This window comes from Anser cygnoides, chromosome 3 (genome assembly GCF_040182565.1).
Source record: "Anser cygnoides isolate HZ-2024a breed goose chromosome 3, Taihu_goose_T2T_genome, whole genome shotgun sequence".
Classification (NCBI taxonomy): Eukaryota; Metazoa; Chordata; class Aves; order Anseriformes; family Anatidae; genus Anser; species Anser cygnoides.
In genome coordinates this window covers 94,398,003-94,414,333 of record NC_089875.1, presented here as the reverse complement: position 1 = coordinate 94,414,333, position 16,331 = coordinate 94,398,003, and the positions used below count along the sequence as shown (strand labels likewise).

The following is a 16,331-nucleotide window of genomic DNA, read 5'->3' as shown; positions in this document are numbered from 1 at the left end:
GTATTTTCTGTGCACCAATTATTAGTCAGGTTAAGAGAAGGAGAAGAAAGAATGTCAGCATCTCACCACAAATCCTGGCTTGCAAAAACAGGAATAACCAAAACCGGGGTCTCTCTGAACACAGATTCCATGTATGCAGGGGTTGGATATGCACTCATCAACATCCAACTCACAATGCAGACCTTCCCATCCTGTCAAAAAAAACCAAATAAATAAAAGCACATTAAAATTAAATCCATTTATTGAACATCAATAAAAAAACAAAACAAACAAACAAAAAAGGTAACTATAATCAATCCTCACATCTATTTATGTCGTATGGAATAGATACAAACTGTCTTTGTACTGTAGTTTCTCAAAGAAGAAAAGAAAGTTTAACAATAAAAAGTCAGAACCCGAACTATATGGATTATATAACTATACCCTACAAAAAATCTTTTGGGAACATTAATATTTGCTGACTTTTATATCTGTAGAGGTTTAAGTAAGCAAACAAGAGTAAAACCTGAATATATTCTTGCCTTATTGAATTAACTGACTTGACAGGTTGCCCTTCACCTACAGAATTATCTGTATTGTTATCTCTCGTGTCTAAGAATAGTCAAGGGTAAAATGTTCCCTGAAACCTCTAATCTCATTTCAGATCAGCACAATGCAACCAAAGCCACATTATTTTCCAAAATTTAAACTGAAAGAGTATGGAATTGTTTATCTTAATTTTTGACCTCTTTATCCAGTTAAATTTGTGCATTATTGTCACACCAGGAAATGAAAAGTGGAGGTTTAGACAGATAACAATAGTCATGTTTACCTAAAATAAAATAAAGGAAAAAAATAAAAAGAAACTCAAATTACCATACCAGATCACTGAGGAGGAGAACTTCTCAGCAAATACAGGTTTGTCTTTGAATACCGTAAGAACACTGTCTTCTTATACTTCAACACTCAGGTTACTGGCACTTTTGGTAATATGCATTTCTTACAAAATCTACTTTATAATTAAGTAAATCCATAAATTAGAGTCCAAAACCTGGGGTTTAAATCAGTAAGTTGAACCTGTCTTGAACTTGGTCTTCAGAGGCTAAGTCAAACCCATTTGCAGCCCATTTGCTTCAAAAATCCAAACCCAGAGTTTTGTAAAATATGGCTAACTATTGAAGAACTCCACACCATCTGCCACAATATCAATTACACCCATTACAGCTTTGTCATTTCTCTAATTCATTTTTCCCCTTTCTAAAAAACAAACAAGCAAACCAGTGAACCAAACAAAAAGACTTCACAACCCAAAAACCCCAGCAGACTTCAGCTGAGCCAAATCCAGTTGCCTGTATCATGTGTTTGCCTCAGTGCATGTGTCAAATGGACCCACCAGTTATGTTCCAGCCCTGTTTTAGCTGCATTGTTATAAGTACAGCTAAAGACTTCAGTTGTGAGGCCACCATTAGTTCCAGTGGCTGCTGTTGTTGCTTTAGAGCTGTCTGAGATACTGACAGAATATAGTTTACATCTCTCTGTGTCGCTTCTGCACCTGAACAGCCTGCAGCTGTGGCCACAGATTCTCAATATGCATTTGTTATTCTAGGGGTATGGGGCCTGCTACTGGGACAATAGCTGACAAAATTCATGGTCCACTAAAGAATGGATTTGTCAGACCTAAATGAATTCCCCATTCTGGTAACACATGCTCTCACCACATGCTTCATTTTGTTCTCTGAAGGTTTTTGGAAAGCTGCTATCATCACCTTGTTCCTAGTTCTGTCTTGCCACGATCCCTTTTCCATTTAATTAAATTACAACCATGGATCTGTTGGATATAGCAGACTTCCTGCCTTGTGGAAAGTTCCTTCCCATGTCTGCCTCTACAGACGTAAAAACACTCAATGACATCTCCTTATTTCTATAGATGAAGGTCAGTAGAGAAATTAAAGACCTATCATATGCAGGTAGCCTGCCACAAAAGCAGATTTATTCCAAGTATTTCTACTTCATGTATCTGGAAGGTATTTTTTCTTTATCTTCCAATCTCTTTCTTCAGTTGTGCAACTTTACAACAAGCTATTCCTCCCACAGGTTCCCCTTCTCCAAATTCATTCCTTTTCTGAGCTATAACTTTCTCACCTCCAGCCACTTCAGAAGCCATAGAACTCAAAAAAAAGATAGTACCGCATTAATTAAGCAGAAAAGGTATTCAACCATTATATATATACCTAACACCTCTGATTCTTTCACTGTTTATGTTCCTAGTGGAGAAACCACACAGAGATCTTTTGTCCATACTAAAGAATGTTAATATTAAACAAAGGTAAAAGAACAACAGCTTACACTTGGCTTAAAATGTGTTTAAATCATGTTAGCAGCAGGACTGAGATCTAACGCCTGAGAGAAAGCTTCTTCTGCTTACACCAAACATTTCCATGTAAGTTGCACAGAGGCAGCAGTTACAGCCCTTGGCTGGTAAGCAATTTTAAAATGTCTGTATTCAAATATACTTACATTATCAGTAGCTTTAAAAATAGGGAGAAACATTTTGAACTTGACCATATATTCTACATGAGGCACAGTAATGATCAAAAAACACATCTTACTAGTTTTTAAGTCATCTGTACTGGTGAAGTGGTATGTGGCCTTATTTAGTAATAGGCAGAGCTTCCTGAGGGGATGTACAGTTTTATTCAGGTGGAATTTCCATTGTACAACAGTGCTGAGAGGAAAAAAGATATATGCTACCAAAGATAGGTGATGACTCAAACTTTGAAGATCAAAAGGGACTGTTATGATCGTGAATTCTGGCCCTCTGTATGGCAAACTCAAGAAATTTTTCACTCAGTGGTTCATACATCAAGAGTATAGCATCTTTATGGATTATTGAGTGTCTCTTGGACATTAAGGGAAAAAAAAAAAAGTTGCTATAGAAAGTTTCATCTGGGAGTAAGTGTATTCCTAAAATTAATGAGGTCCTAGTAAGCCAAAGATAGATTGCCTTACAAGTGCTTCCATTTTAGTCTTATGCATTAAAATATCCTTCCTTAGTACCGATTAAATAACTAAATAGACTGTCCGTATGGACTTGCCATATACACACGTGCTTGCATACTTTCTTGCATACCTAAAATTTGATGTGTTGTTGTTGTTTGTTTTTAATGAAAAAACAGCATGGAAATAATTATATGTATGTGGAATAATTGCTGGAGGTGACTTATTGGGGCTAAACGTATGTCCACCTCTTAAGAGGAGGTTCATCCAGGGTGAAATGTGGCAGATATGCAAGGAATCTGTTCCATGATAGTCCCCTTGGCGATACAGCTGCAACCTTAGGTATTGGTAACACGAGGGGAGCTTGGTGTGTTGACTCTAAGTGATATAGCACGGAGGGTGGAGCGAAGACACCACGGCCTGGGTCTGGGCTATCACTGCAGGGATGGGGAACCTGATGTGACTGTGGAACTGATAGACTGCATGGCCTGATTTGAGTCTAACTGATAACCAAATCATGTCCTCTGGGTGAACTTTGCTCATTATAATCCCATTATAATGCCAAAATACACCTCCATCCCAAAGGCTACCTGCCTCCAAACTGCGACCACCCCTCACTGAGCACGTGCTCTGAATGTCTCAGAGCCTATACCTTTAAAACAAAAGCAAGAAAAATTTGTACCAATCACAACAGACATGTGTGACTAGAGTCACTCAAGCTCCTCCTAAAAGTAAGAAAATAGTATAAAAATGGCTCAGGAGAGGAAAATGCAAGGCAAGACACCACTTCCACCCCACACGGACACCTACTGGGTGAGATTCAAACTCTCAGTTATATCCAGTGCTTCCCCGGGAAACCTAACAGCCTCTATAGAGTTGTTTAATAAGTTAGCACATGTGCAGTTGGTTGTGTTTGTCATATTTGTGGTATTTGCATGTGCTTTGCAGACAGGGTGTTTATCACCAGCAATCCAAAGGAACCTGTACTCCCATTGCTTCAATAAACTACACCAGTCATTTACTAGATTGAAAGTGCATTGCGCTATTCGTGCATCTGTGATCACGATTATTCAATATAATTAATGTGACCAGATTTATAGTACTGCGATATTGTGCTATTTGTGCTCCTGTGATCATAATAATATATATATATAATATACTGAATGCGACCGGGCTTATAACACCAAATTGGGCACCACACAGAATCTAAGCCCAGCTGCCCCCAGCCCCCTTGATACCTGAAGACAAGCTGGAACACATGGGGGCTTAGGGCCTGCCAAACTTCCTTACCCTTTAACTCAACAATGTAAAAATTAGATGAGCGGACTACTAGAATGAAGAAAATTATTTGGTGATCTATTAAAAAGACTGCAGAAAAAAAATGTCTAATACACATAGATAGTTTAAATATCCAGTTGTTATACAGTGCCTACTGCTTGGTCTGTAAGCTACATTTGTAGCTTAATAAACATAACATTTGTAGCATAATAAACCCATCTCCACATAATTTTTCAGACTCTCTTAATGAACTGTTTTAAGACTTTCTGACATGCTTATTCTCTTTAGATTTCATTCAAAAAAGCTTGTCAAAGAATAGTTATTCTTTTTGTACCTTATAGATTATATACATATAAGAACTAGATATATTTTACCAGCTTTCTCAGTACTAACACTGATAATTCAAAACTATCATTCTTTAAGATTGTTCTGTCAAATGTCAGTTACCTTGTTGACATTTACAAGTGTATCCATTGACATGATCTTCACAGGTTGAACCATGTAGACAAGGTGATGAATTACACTCATTAACTTCTATTTCACAAAACTGTCCAGAAAATCCAGCAAGACACCTGAAGCAAATAACATTACGATGTGTTACATTATGCATAAACCATTACATAGAATATACTTTGTGTGGAAACAATTCATAACATCTGTGTACATTAACAAGACATAATCTCAAATATTCCTTTCTGTTTTTCCTTATTTTACTGCAACTCTTCCAAGTTTCAACATGTAATCCTTGGTAATGTTTTAGGGTTTTATGATGGCAAAACCTGTCCAAATTTTCTGTATTTTAACCATAGTATTTGGATCACAACCAAACTTGACAGTCTCAATTTCAGTTTACTGGTTCTAGCATGGTGTGTAAATACAAACCATTCTTAATGTGCTTTTGGGAGACTGTCTACTAAAATAGTTTAATTGGCAAAGTAACTGCAGTCTGTGTTTGGAAAACTGCTTGTTAAGAGATGTTGAGATGTGTTGTACACAGATATTTCACATGAGGTAAGGCATTCAGAAACTACTGTTACCAGCTGGGTAGTGCACATCTTGCATGTCTTCTTGTTTCTAATGAAGAACGTAAAAGTTTATGCCCCACTTAGAGAAAGATGAGTACATTAACAGATTGCCTTTCAATAAATTAGAATAGTCACGTCACTCACTTCCTCAGGATACCACACGGGGTGAATACAAAACACATCGATAGAACTAAATACCTGCAGTGTTTACCTTGCTTTCCAGATTTTGAAGTAGAAGAGAAGGGGCTGGATCACCAAATAGGTATATGTAACACTTCCTGACGAATCATTACATTATGTATTGGTAATTATGTTTTGATTTCTGCCTTGACTGTTAGAACATATTTGTTTCACTTTATACGAAATGCACTCTGGGTAATGGGAATTTGGAATCTACCACGACAATGAAGCAGAACAAGATTTTCCAAAGTCCGCAACAGCTACAGAAGACAGTGCTGGCATACTGTTTGGAAAATGTTCAAACTGAAGCACACATTACTATTTTGCAAGTATCTAATTATAAAGTGTGAGAGAAAAGCCATGGATGAGGCTGAGTGAGTGAGCCATGAGGTGACCTGTATTGCTTTTTGGCCACAAAACATTAAGCAAAATATAGTACAATATATGTTCTAATTGCCAAACATCAAAATCTGATTTAAAACTGGATTCAACCTACCCAACTTCCCATACCTTGCTCTAATAACCCTAAGGTTCTTCTGTGCTCAGGGGATTAAGGGGTGCAGAGGATGATTCTGCTCACTGAAAGTTTAAAACATTTTCTGCAGATATCTTTGTCTTTCCACTAGCTATATGTCATATTAAAAAAAAGAAAAAGAGCAACTTCTCTTACTTCTCCTAAGTATTGGAAGGATGACCAGATAGATGAATGCTTATAATATAATGCAATTAGCATTCTGTTAGCAACTACTGGAAAAACATGACAGCTAAACAAAGGGACTTTTAAACACAGCTAACTTTAACCTTGTACTATGGTACGTTTGTAGACACTGCTTTAAAAAAAACAAAAACAAAAACAAACAACAACAAAAAAAAATGAGTAAAACAATCTGGAATATATATTATGTAAAAATTATTGACAGAATAACTATACCTACATATATATAAGGTGAGTGGGCTTGCTTTTTCTTCTGAGTGTAAAACTGAAATATTGAAGAAAAGTTTAAAGGTCTTTTTTAAGAAATCTCTGGTTGGCATCTTCTAGTGGGCACATTTTTATAGGCTATGTGTATACTTGCTATGAGTTGTCATCAATCTGCAGAACACATTCCTTTTCCTAGGTCAATCATTCAACTTGGAGTATTTAAGAACACTGAAAGTATTTCAGATACTGACATGGCTTTTTTTTTTGTTTGCTTGCTTATTTTGTTAATGCTACAATACCACAATGTTGTTTGCTTGTGTTCAGATAGCATAATTAGATACAAATGATGCTGATGACAGCAGAGGCAGGCACTCTATTAACTGAATGTTTCTGAGCAATTATGAAACCACTAGTGGTAAGCATGCTACTTGTAAGTATTTGCAAGTCACAAAACATCACCTTAATGTCAGTAACTTTCCCAAATCACTTCTTAAAAATTGCAATAAATTTTATGTTTTACTGAGTGTTAATGAAGTTAATGCTTCTTAAGATATGACAAGCACTTTGATCATTTCTGAAATTTTTGTTTGCTCTCACTTCACCTTATTCTTGCTCCTTTTTAAATACATTTATATTTTTTTCTGGCTCTCCACATTCCTCCTTCCCTTATGTCATTTCTTTTTGAGGATTAGGAGGGACAGAAACAAGAGAATGTAAATAAAACAGTCCCCTAAAGTGTAACTACATATGGAGAACAGCTCTTGTGCTGTAAATGGCATAAAGGCATTAAACCTCATGGAATACTTTGGAACACAGTTGTATGTGGAGCTTGGGATATCACCAGTCTGCAAATGAAAAAGAGGCATTTAACTTTCATATCAACGTATGACCACTTCAGACCTTGCATACCGAATACTATTTAATAAAAAAAAAACAGGGTGTACCTTTATAAATAAATGCATATTTATTTTCAGCAAATAACTCTTAGAGCTCTTCTGATAAAAAAGATAATACATTGCGATGGCTGAGCTTATAAACTTATGAAGTTATTAACGTAAGTTCAATTTTTCAGTATTGAAAGGCAGCAGCAAAATATTGCTGATTTTATGTAAAAAATGATGTATTCAGAATTTAATTCCATCTGCTAAGACCTATCTCATATTTAAATCAATCCCAAGACATCTAGGAAACCCATGAAGCCATGTTCATCTAGAGGTCATAAAAGAAAGAGCTCTGGAGCAAAGACTCTGTCTGTGCTTGTGGAAGACCGATTTATTTTTTGCAAAACACAGCTACGACATTTAAACTGAGAGGGGTATTGCACAGGGAGCCAGGTAACAGGGGCTGGAGAATGGACCTGTAATGGATACCGTATAAAGGCAATCTGCAAGCTTGCAGCTGGCCTGGCTACACAGTTCAAGCTAAAAGAAATAAGATTCACTCAGGATGAGGGCTTAGCTGTCTCAGGTTCTGCCCATTAGTAGAGTGAAGAACTGACCTCTTAACCTAAGGGAGTTGTACAGACACAGAAAGAGGGCTGAGTTATTAGGGTGCTGGCTACAGGCGTTTGGATGAATCAAGCCCTAAGAAACATTCTCAGATGCTAGCACTGTGAAATTGCAATTCAGGCATTCTCTATTGTTCTATTTACAGATTTACGGAACTACAGGAAATTTTAACATTTTTAATATTTTATCAGTCAAAGGTCAGGTAAAATGGCATCGACCTGATCTAAGTAGCCCTGTCCCAAAGTGCTGTATATGTCCCCAAGGCCTGCCATACAGTGGGTCAGACTGGGCAAATTATTGCAACCCTTGTTACATATAACTTTTAACAATCTAATACAGCACCACTTGCACTTTATGACACTGATCCCAGCCTGTACTCCCGCTTTTCATACCAAATAATATAATTAACACAACAAATGCAGCACATAAATTTACCAAAATAAATTTAAAACCACCTGTATTATAGATACCTTTTTTTTTTTTTTTTTTGGGGGGGGGAGACATTAAGATTTGTTAATTAATAATATGGTAGAAACACACTTATAACAAATTCACAGAATGGACACGGGGAGAATGAAGTGGTTATACTTCTATCAGTCCAGAGCATGTCAGATCAAACATAAGAATATCAATGTTTCTTCATCAAAGTAACAATCTTTTGGGGGGATGAAAACTAAAAGGGCAGCAGAGGATGAATTGATTCCTCACACTTCAGTATAAACTCAACTGTCTATAGTTTTTCGCATTACCAATTATCAAACAAAACACTAACTGTAGAAAAATCTGAATCCCAATTGCTCTGTTCCTGGAGATTATGCTAAATAAGAAGATAACTTACTTTACTGTCTTGTGGTATAAGTATGTAAGAGTCTTTGAGAAAAATTTTGCAGTTATATAAACAACAAAAACTATGCAACTACCTCTATGCAAATAACAAATTCTATATTTATATCAGTATTGGAAATATTTCATAGAATCACAGAATGGTTTGGGTTGGAAGGGACATCAAAGCCTATCCAGTTCCAACCCCCTGCTATGGGCAGGGACACCTCCCACCAGAGCAGGTTGCCCAAAGCCCCATCCAGCCTGGCCTTGAACACTTCCAGGGATGGGGCATCCACAGCTTCTCTGGGCAATGTGTGCCAGTGCCTCACCAGCCACCCTTAAAGTAAATAATTTCTTCTTAATATCTAATCTAAACCTACCCTCTTTCAGTTTAAAGCCATTACCCCCTCCCCAGCTTTCCTGTAGGCCCCTTTAGGTACTGGAAGGCCACTATAAGGTCTTCCTGGAGTCTTCTCTTCTCCAGGCTGAACAACCCCAACTCCCTCAGCCTTTCTTCTTGTAGGAGATGCTCTTGCCCCTTCATCATCTTTGTGGCCCTTCTCTGGACTCATTTTAATACTTCCATGTCCTTCTTGTGCTGGGGGCCCCAGGGCTGAACTCAGTACTCCAGGTGACATTTAACAGAGAAAAGGTAGGTGGACTTCACAACTTCACAGACTTGTTTGAGTGTTTTATACAGAAGTGAAGCTATTTAAACCTAATCAGATCTTGGGATTGCCAAAATATTTGTATTTTTGCTGACACGTTTCCATATGAACAGTGGGTAGACCAGTAAGAAGCCCAAGATGCCCTATGTGAATCTCCTGTAAAAAAAGCAGCAGTGGTAACTTTTGTCAAAGTTTTGCTTCACGTTTATTCTGCATTCTAATGGCTATTGGCATGCATAAATTTCTACTATACAAAATACTTCATTTAAAACAATTCCAAAGTGATCAATTCATGATTTATTAAAAGACTTAAATAAAGGATTTTGATCTGTGACAATCACAGATGCATAATAAAATTTATTCTATGTGAGTAAACTTTTAGCCTCAGAGAAAATCTGAAGAACCCAAATGTCAACCATTTTTTTCCCCTATAACTCTAATTCATATCCTGTTGTAACTCATAGGTCTTTGAGTCTGTTTTGTAACTAATTGTTCTTTGAGTCTATTTTTTATCTGTACCCTTTTCCTCATCTCTCCCTCTCTTTCTTCAACTGCCTTGTGACCTTTTACAGCTTATGAATAATTTGTATATCTGTGAGATATAAGGTTCAGAAAAAAACATGGTTTCTACAACACAGAAGTATTAGGTTTATCCGGGAGCAATGATTTACAGCAATTGTACTTATGAGAGAGCATTTATGGTGTAACCTTTACCTGTCTATTTGACTCATTCAACCTAGTAAAATAAATTAATTTTATGGACCAGTCCACACTATGGAATTTGTTTGGGACATCAATTTTTCTTCATGAGTGTTAATCTTGATGAGTAGGGTAATGTTTTGTTAATACTTCTTTGTTTGGTAATTAGGACTTCAGACAGAATAATAGATCAATGTGAAAAGCACCTCTCCTGAGCAACTGTCTTGGGTAAAATTGTCTTCTAAATGTGCAATCTCTTTTGACATTAGTCAAAATCTGCATTTTCAAATCTGCATTTTCTGTCCAAAATAAATCTAGTTAACTGCTCTACAGTAACAGGCCAGCTCTGTCACTGCAAATTTATACTGGGATCGCTATACATTATTAACAAGCTATGAAAAGTCACTGGCTAAATGTCATGGAAGCTGAGATATAGCAGCACCTTGGGATTCATATAGCAAACAGTTTAGTTTTAATCATCTTGAACCACAAGGTGCCTTGACATTTGCGAGGCAACTTCTTCCTTTTTAACTTCCACTGGAATCAGACCTCTATTATCTCAGCCATAATTCTAAACTTAAAATGTGATAGAAAGTTTTACCTTCTAAATTAAAAAAGTGAAAAATCGATCAAACATGGACCTTATCATTCATTTAATCAATGTTCACATGCCAGCTTGGAAAGTAAAAAAAGGAAAAGCAAGAAAAACTAGATAATTTGAGCATCCTCAGGTCTACTAGAGATGTTTCCTATGAAATGCACCAGCCTTACTTAGAACTACTGAGGCTTGACTTTCCCGAGCAGTATTAACACAATGAACTTCTTCAGAACCTCTTTAATTTCAGAGAAAGATTGAAGAAGGGGACTGATTCATTGTAAATATACAGATCTATTTCAACATGTTTTCTTAAAGCTTTCAGAATGTATTTATTCCATTTATTTATTCCATCTATGGTGGAAATACATTTGCAATCATTATCATGCCTCACTCCCTAGCAGCCAACATTTTGGATCCTAAGTTCCGATTTAGTGGAAGCCAATATATTGGTTTTGGTCCTTTAAATAAGGTTATTCACAAGAAACACAAAAGAGATGAACATCATTTTATTCAGCTGAAATTATTATTTTGCAAGAAGTACAGGAGCGAGCAAGCAAAATTCCCAACCCTACCAATGCTGCTTTGAGAAAATGAAATCTATTTCACTTGCAAGTTACATTGTGTTGTTTATAAAGATTTGAATTTCCAGATCTTTTCCTTTCAGACTTTGCTGCCCTAACGTCTATGTGTTATTTCTTATATTACTAACCACCTACACATTATCTGTATTGCTAATATACATGTTAAAAAAAATCTTGCCTCGTCAATGAATGCATACCTCCAGTAATGTCATCATGTTATACAACGGCTCTAGTACTGTAACTTGAACAGTTCCCCTCAATCAGATACACAGAACTGAAAACTCTTCTATTTTTATTTTTTTCCCCAGAGATTACTTTTACATTACATATGAAATATGTTTTTAAAAAGTAATTAATTTCCCTTTACTCTTTTGGTTCTTTTCATGGTAACTCCAGCTTTAAAAGATAAGTGACTTGCAGAGTTTATTCTTAAAATCCATAAATAAAGCAAAATGCATATAAGGTTTTCAGCTTTCACTGATGTTCCATTAAAGAGAGGGGTAATATAGAGATTTGTTCAAGGTATTTATTCTGATGTTGATCTAAAAACTGTAATCATTATTATTAAATCGGCCTCTTAAGAAAAAAGTGGTGAAATATAATCCTAAAGTAAATCACTGCAAGACATCCACGAGCAACCTATTTTATGGGCTTGACCAGCAAGAAAACACACGCTTCAGGCTCCTGACATTTTTCATTTTACCAGCCAAATGACTACAGTGAAAGGATGTGGGTTGTTTTCTCAGCAGCTTACCAACTAAAAGTACTTACTGTAATTATTTTCTTTATTTCCTTTATTTCCTTTACTCTCTATATAACGTTTTAGAAACTTGAAACTCTAATTAACTATTCATCATATTTGTTAGTTTTCCAGTGGGTGACAGCAGATGATAGGACAGCTTTGCCGTGGAGTGATTTGTCTCTGAAGTACCTTCTTGGCGCTGCCTCCCCTGCACCGCTTGGGCTGGGAGGTGGAGGAGCCGGGAATGAAGGAGTGAGACTCAGCTTGGGAAAAAGGACAGAGTGGGGGGAAGGTGTTCCACTTTTTATCTTTGCTTCTCACCACCTTACTCTATTTTTAATTGGCAGTAAATTAAATTAATTTTCCCCAAGGTGAGTCCTCCTCCCTGTGAAGGTAATTGGTAAGTGATATGCCCGTCTTTATATTGGCTCTTGAGCTTTTCCATCTTATTTTCTCCTCTCATCCTGTTGAGGAGGGGGAGTGTGAGAGTGGATGAGTGGGTGTCTGGAAGCCAGCCACATTCAACCCACCACAAAGTTGTAAGCTTTGCCAGAGATTTCTACGTAACTACTGCAGTTCTCAAGTTACTGCCCTACTTCAAGTATTACTTGAAGTAATTACTTGAAGTATACTTGAAGTAATTACTTCAAGTACTTACTTCAGGTGTTACTGTTACTTATGCTAATAAAGACAGAGATCAGGCTCCTTCACAGCTCCGTAGGACCCTGCTGAGAACCCATCCCAGGAAACAGTAATATGGCAAGAATTTCATCATGAATCAATCGGTACTAAAAGCATACTCCCTAATAAAAGAAGAAATTTTATGACACAATACTAAGTAGAATCCTTTGGTGACAATGTTTTTTTCCCCCTTCTATTTTTCATAATGCCCTAGTTGAACCTCGTTGACCAGGTTGGATGAGGCCCTGGGCAATGTGATCTAGTGGGTGGCATCCCTGCCCACGGCAGGGGGATGGAACTAGATGGTCTTTAAGGTCCCTTCCAACCCAAACCACTCTGTGATTCCATGACTGATACTAATATAAACTGTCAAAACAAATTTATGAGCCACTAGACCTGTACACTTCTGCCCATTAACACAACATCATAGGGCATCTAAAATAGCAATATTTGCAAAGAAACTTTGTCTCCAAAATTAACCGATACTGATGGTGCTCTCACCCCATAATGCTTGCTTCTCTTTCATCCTTTGACAGTCCATAACTATAAAATTACTTTGATTCACAGAACAAAACTATTGGTGGTAGATTCCTTTAGACCATTCTTATCTCACTTATGAAGTTACTGAAACTTTTTGATATTTTTCTGAAAGCAATACCAATAGCTAAGGGGAAGCTACTGTGACCCTGACAGAGGATTCACAGAGGAAGCTTTTAGAATTACCTAACAATAACAAAATCCCACTGACACCTCAGTGCTTTAGAAATAAATTCTAAGGCCAAATTCCTTCAGTTGGGAAACCTTTCTTCCAGATCTTTTCACTATTCTAAGCTTTGCATCATTCATTTCAAATAACTTTCACAGTGAATTTTACCAAGGCCTTCAAGTAACACTAAAAATCTGGGAGCAGGTCAGGCAGCATAATGAGTTCCTCTTTGAGGAAATGAGTCCACGTATGTTTCGCAGCCACAACTTTTGAACTTTTACAACATTAAGCTCAGATACAGCAATTCCCTATGAAAAACTAAAAAATGAAGGTTTCACATCAGATGAGTTATCTGCTATCTGGTAATCTGTCTGAAGGTTGTAGATGCAGCAAATTATCCAACCAGCATGTATGTTACATAGCAAACTTTTAAAGTCTTCTGTTGCTTTGAAATTTTGGAAAAGTGATCGGAGGGAGGGTGGAGGAGGGAAGGCAAGGGGGAACAAACAAGCACAAACAAACACACACCCGTTTTGAAGACTTCCCGTACTTGTGTGCATGTGTGTATGGACTCTTAGCAATTTCTGGGATCCCACAGTGGATCACCACAGAGCTTCGTTGTTACTGTGGCTTCATGGGTGGGTTAACCTGATCACCTGCATGAGGATGAGGACTCAAAGTAATGCGTGTCAGCTGCCTTACTGTCAGTAACGCTACTGAAAATTGTTTCTCTTGCTGTACTTTGGAGCATCTTTCTATGGAAAGAATTTCAGAAAGCAGCCAGCAGGGAACTTACAGAAGTCTCCCAGGAGAGCCTTTCTCAGACTATTTTCTCCAAAATCCTTTCCTTCCCGAGGGTGATACTGTGACTGTTAATTTTAGAATACTGACAATGAAGCTTTCTCCAAACTACAAGTCTAATATATCACATTACTTTTTTTCTTTTTCCTTCTCTCCTCTGAATTCTCCTTGGAGACACTGTCAAGAATGGAGCACATTTATTTACCTCTGAAGTAAAATTTTGCTTAGAATGACGTAAAAATAAATTAAAGCTCTCCACGGTTGTCAGGAAATGTTAGCTCTATTTTAAAGAATAGTGAGTGGGAATCAAAAAGAAGAAATTTGGTAATAACACACTTGAGTGTATATTTGATTTTAGAAAGCTTTCTTCCATTTATTCATCTACAGTTATGTTCCCATTACTTTAGCATCAGAGTGCCTCCTAGATATTTATAGCCCAAGATAGCAAAAGTCATCTTTTGCCTTTCTTTCTTACTTTATGGGAGAAGCTATTCAATGATTATTACAGAAAAATGAAGCCGAAAAGAGGAGTCGCATACATAGTACAAGAGATCTAGGGACAGATCTTGTTTGCTCAGATCTTTACTCTGATTTTTATAGTCACGAGCTTCTCCATGCTCATCATCTGTTTCTCTGGAATGTAGCTTTGCAAAGGTAAAATGCATTTTAAAAGGGCAATTAATATTTCCAGTCTCTTGAAGAACTGATTTTAGAATAGGAGCTACAAACCATGAGGTTGCCACTTTATGTTCACTTTTAACAGCTCCAAATTTTCACTACCAATCAGAACTTACAGTAGGCTTATAAAACTGGTTTAAAGACATCAGACATTTACTGCTGGTTTTTGGCCCCACCTCTACTGCACATAAATGCCTAAGGGGTAAATGTAAGGAAGAATGAACTGATAAATCAACACTTTGCAGGGAATGAAAGAAACAGGAGTAGTTTGCTCTTTGTCCTCTTGGACAGGAAAAGTGCCCCTGTTGGCATACCATGCTAGATACACCAGTGCAAGGTGTCTTTCTTCTCAGAGGAGGGATGTCGCATGTAGCAGATCACAACAGATTAGCAAAAAATACAAATCAGACAAAACAGGTAGTTTTGTCTGGATTGGAGCTAGAAGCTCTGCAGCTTTTCTGCTTCCTACTTTGCTTGAAAAAAAGAGTTAATAAAATAGAGAAATTATTACTTCTTGGGGGGAGGGGGGCGAAGGAAGCAATGCAAAGCTGTAAGGACCATATTACTATATTTAGAGCTTTATTCCTGACTATAATAATAAGAGTGCAATGTGTGCTAAGCAAAACTACTTTTTTACTACTCCAGATACACAAAGCTACTTAGGACACTTAATTTTATTTATAAAAGTATCTGGCCTATAAGGGTCTTTATTCTCACAGAATGTCTCAGGACAACCAAAACACATCCTACACACTGGGTAATAAAAAGTTCTGTTCTTTCTAAGGTCACTCTCCTACTATCAGTAGCGCTCCTGCAGTAATCCTCATCATAAGAGACTTTAAACTTCTTCAGTCCACTTGGATGCATGCTTTATTTTCCCTGAGAGAAAAAGCAGATTTTACTGCCAGTAAAATCTCCCACTGTGGTTATCATGGACATTCGTATTAAGTGATAAATTACGTACTTGCTAAATCACAGTCGGTGGGGTGTGACAATGTTATAAAAAAGGTTAATCAGTGGAAGCTCAGGCTAGAAGGAATACAGCAAGCAACCAGAATGGCTGTGCCTTGATGAAAGTATATTAGAGTTAACACACTCCTTTCCTTATTTTATTAATCTACCCAATTGGAAATGTGTGTGCATGCATGTGTGCATGTGTGTGCATGTGGGTGTGTGTGCACGTGTCCATGTACGACTAACGTAAAGCCAACATTCAGCTGTTTGCTAACATAATCCTGATTTGCACTCAGATTTCCTACACAGAAAAGCTATCGTTATCGATCTGATCAATCCTTCAAACTGAAGTCTTTCTGGGCTTTTAACTACTTGTTCTTGTACATGAACAGATACGTTAAAACAGGACCTTAGCTGATGTAAACTCTCCTAACACCAGTTTTGTCATCTTTCTGTACTATTCAGGCACTCAATCACGGATATAAAATCCAGCTTAATATCAGAAAAAA

The 16,331-nt window shown here is 37.1% G+C and overlaps 1 protein-coding gene across 3 annotated transcripts in view; it reads right to left on the bottom strand.

Moving 5' to 3' along the window:
- EYS (eyes shut homolog) overlaps positions 1-16,331 on the bottom strand; it is a 953,299-nt gene that overhangs the window by 376,911 nt on the left and 560,057 nt on the right. For all 3 annotated transcript variants that reach the window (XM_066994734.1, XM_066994735.1, XM_066994736.1), the window contains 2 exons: positions 4,702-4,826; positions 67-191 (listed from right to left, as the gene is read on the bottom strand). In XM_066994734.1, the coding sequence (XP_066850835.1) occupies positions 67-191; positions 4,702-4,826 (250 nt within the window). The remainder of the gene's footprint in view (positions 1-66; positions 192-4,701; positions 4,827-16,331) is intronic.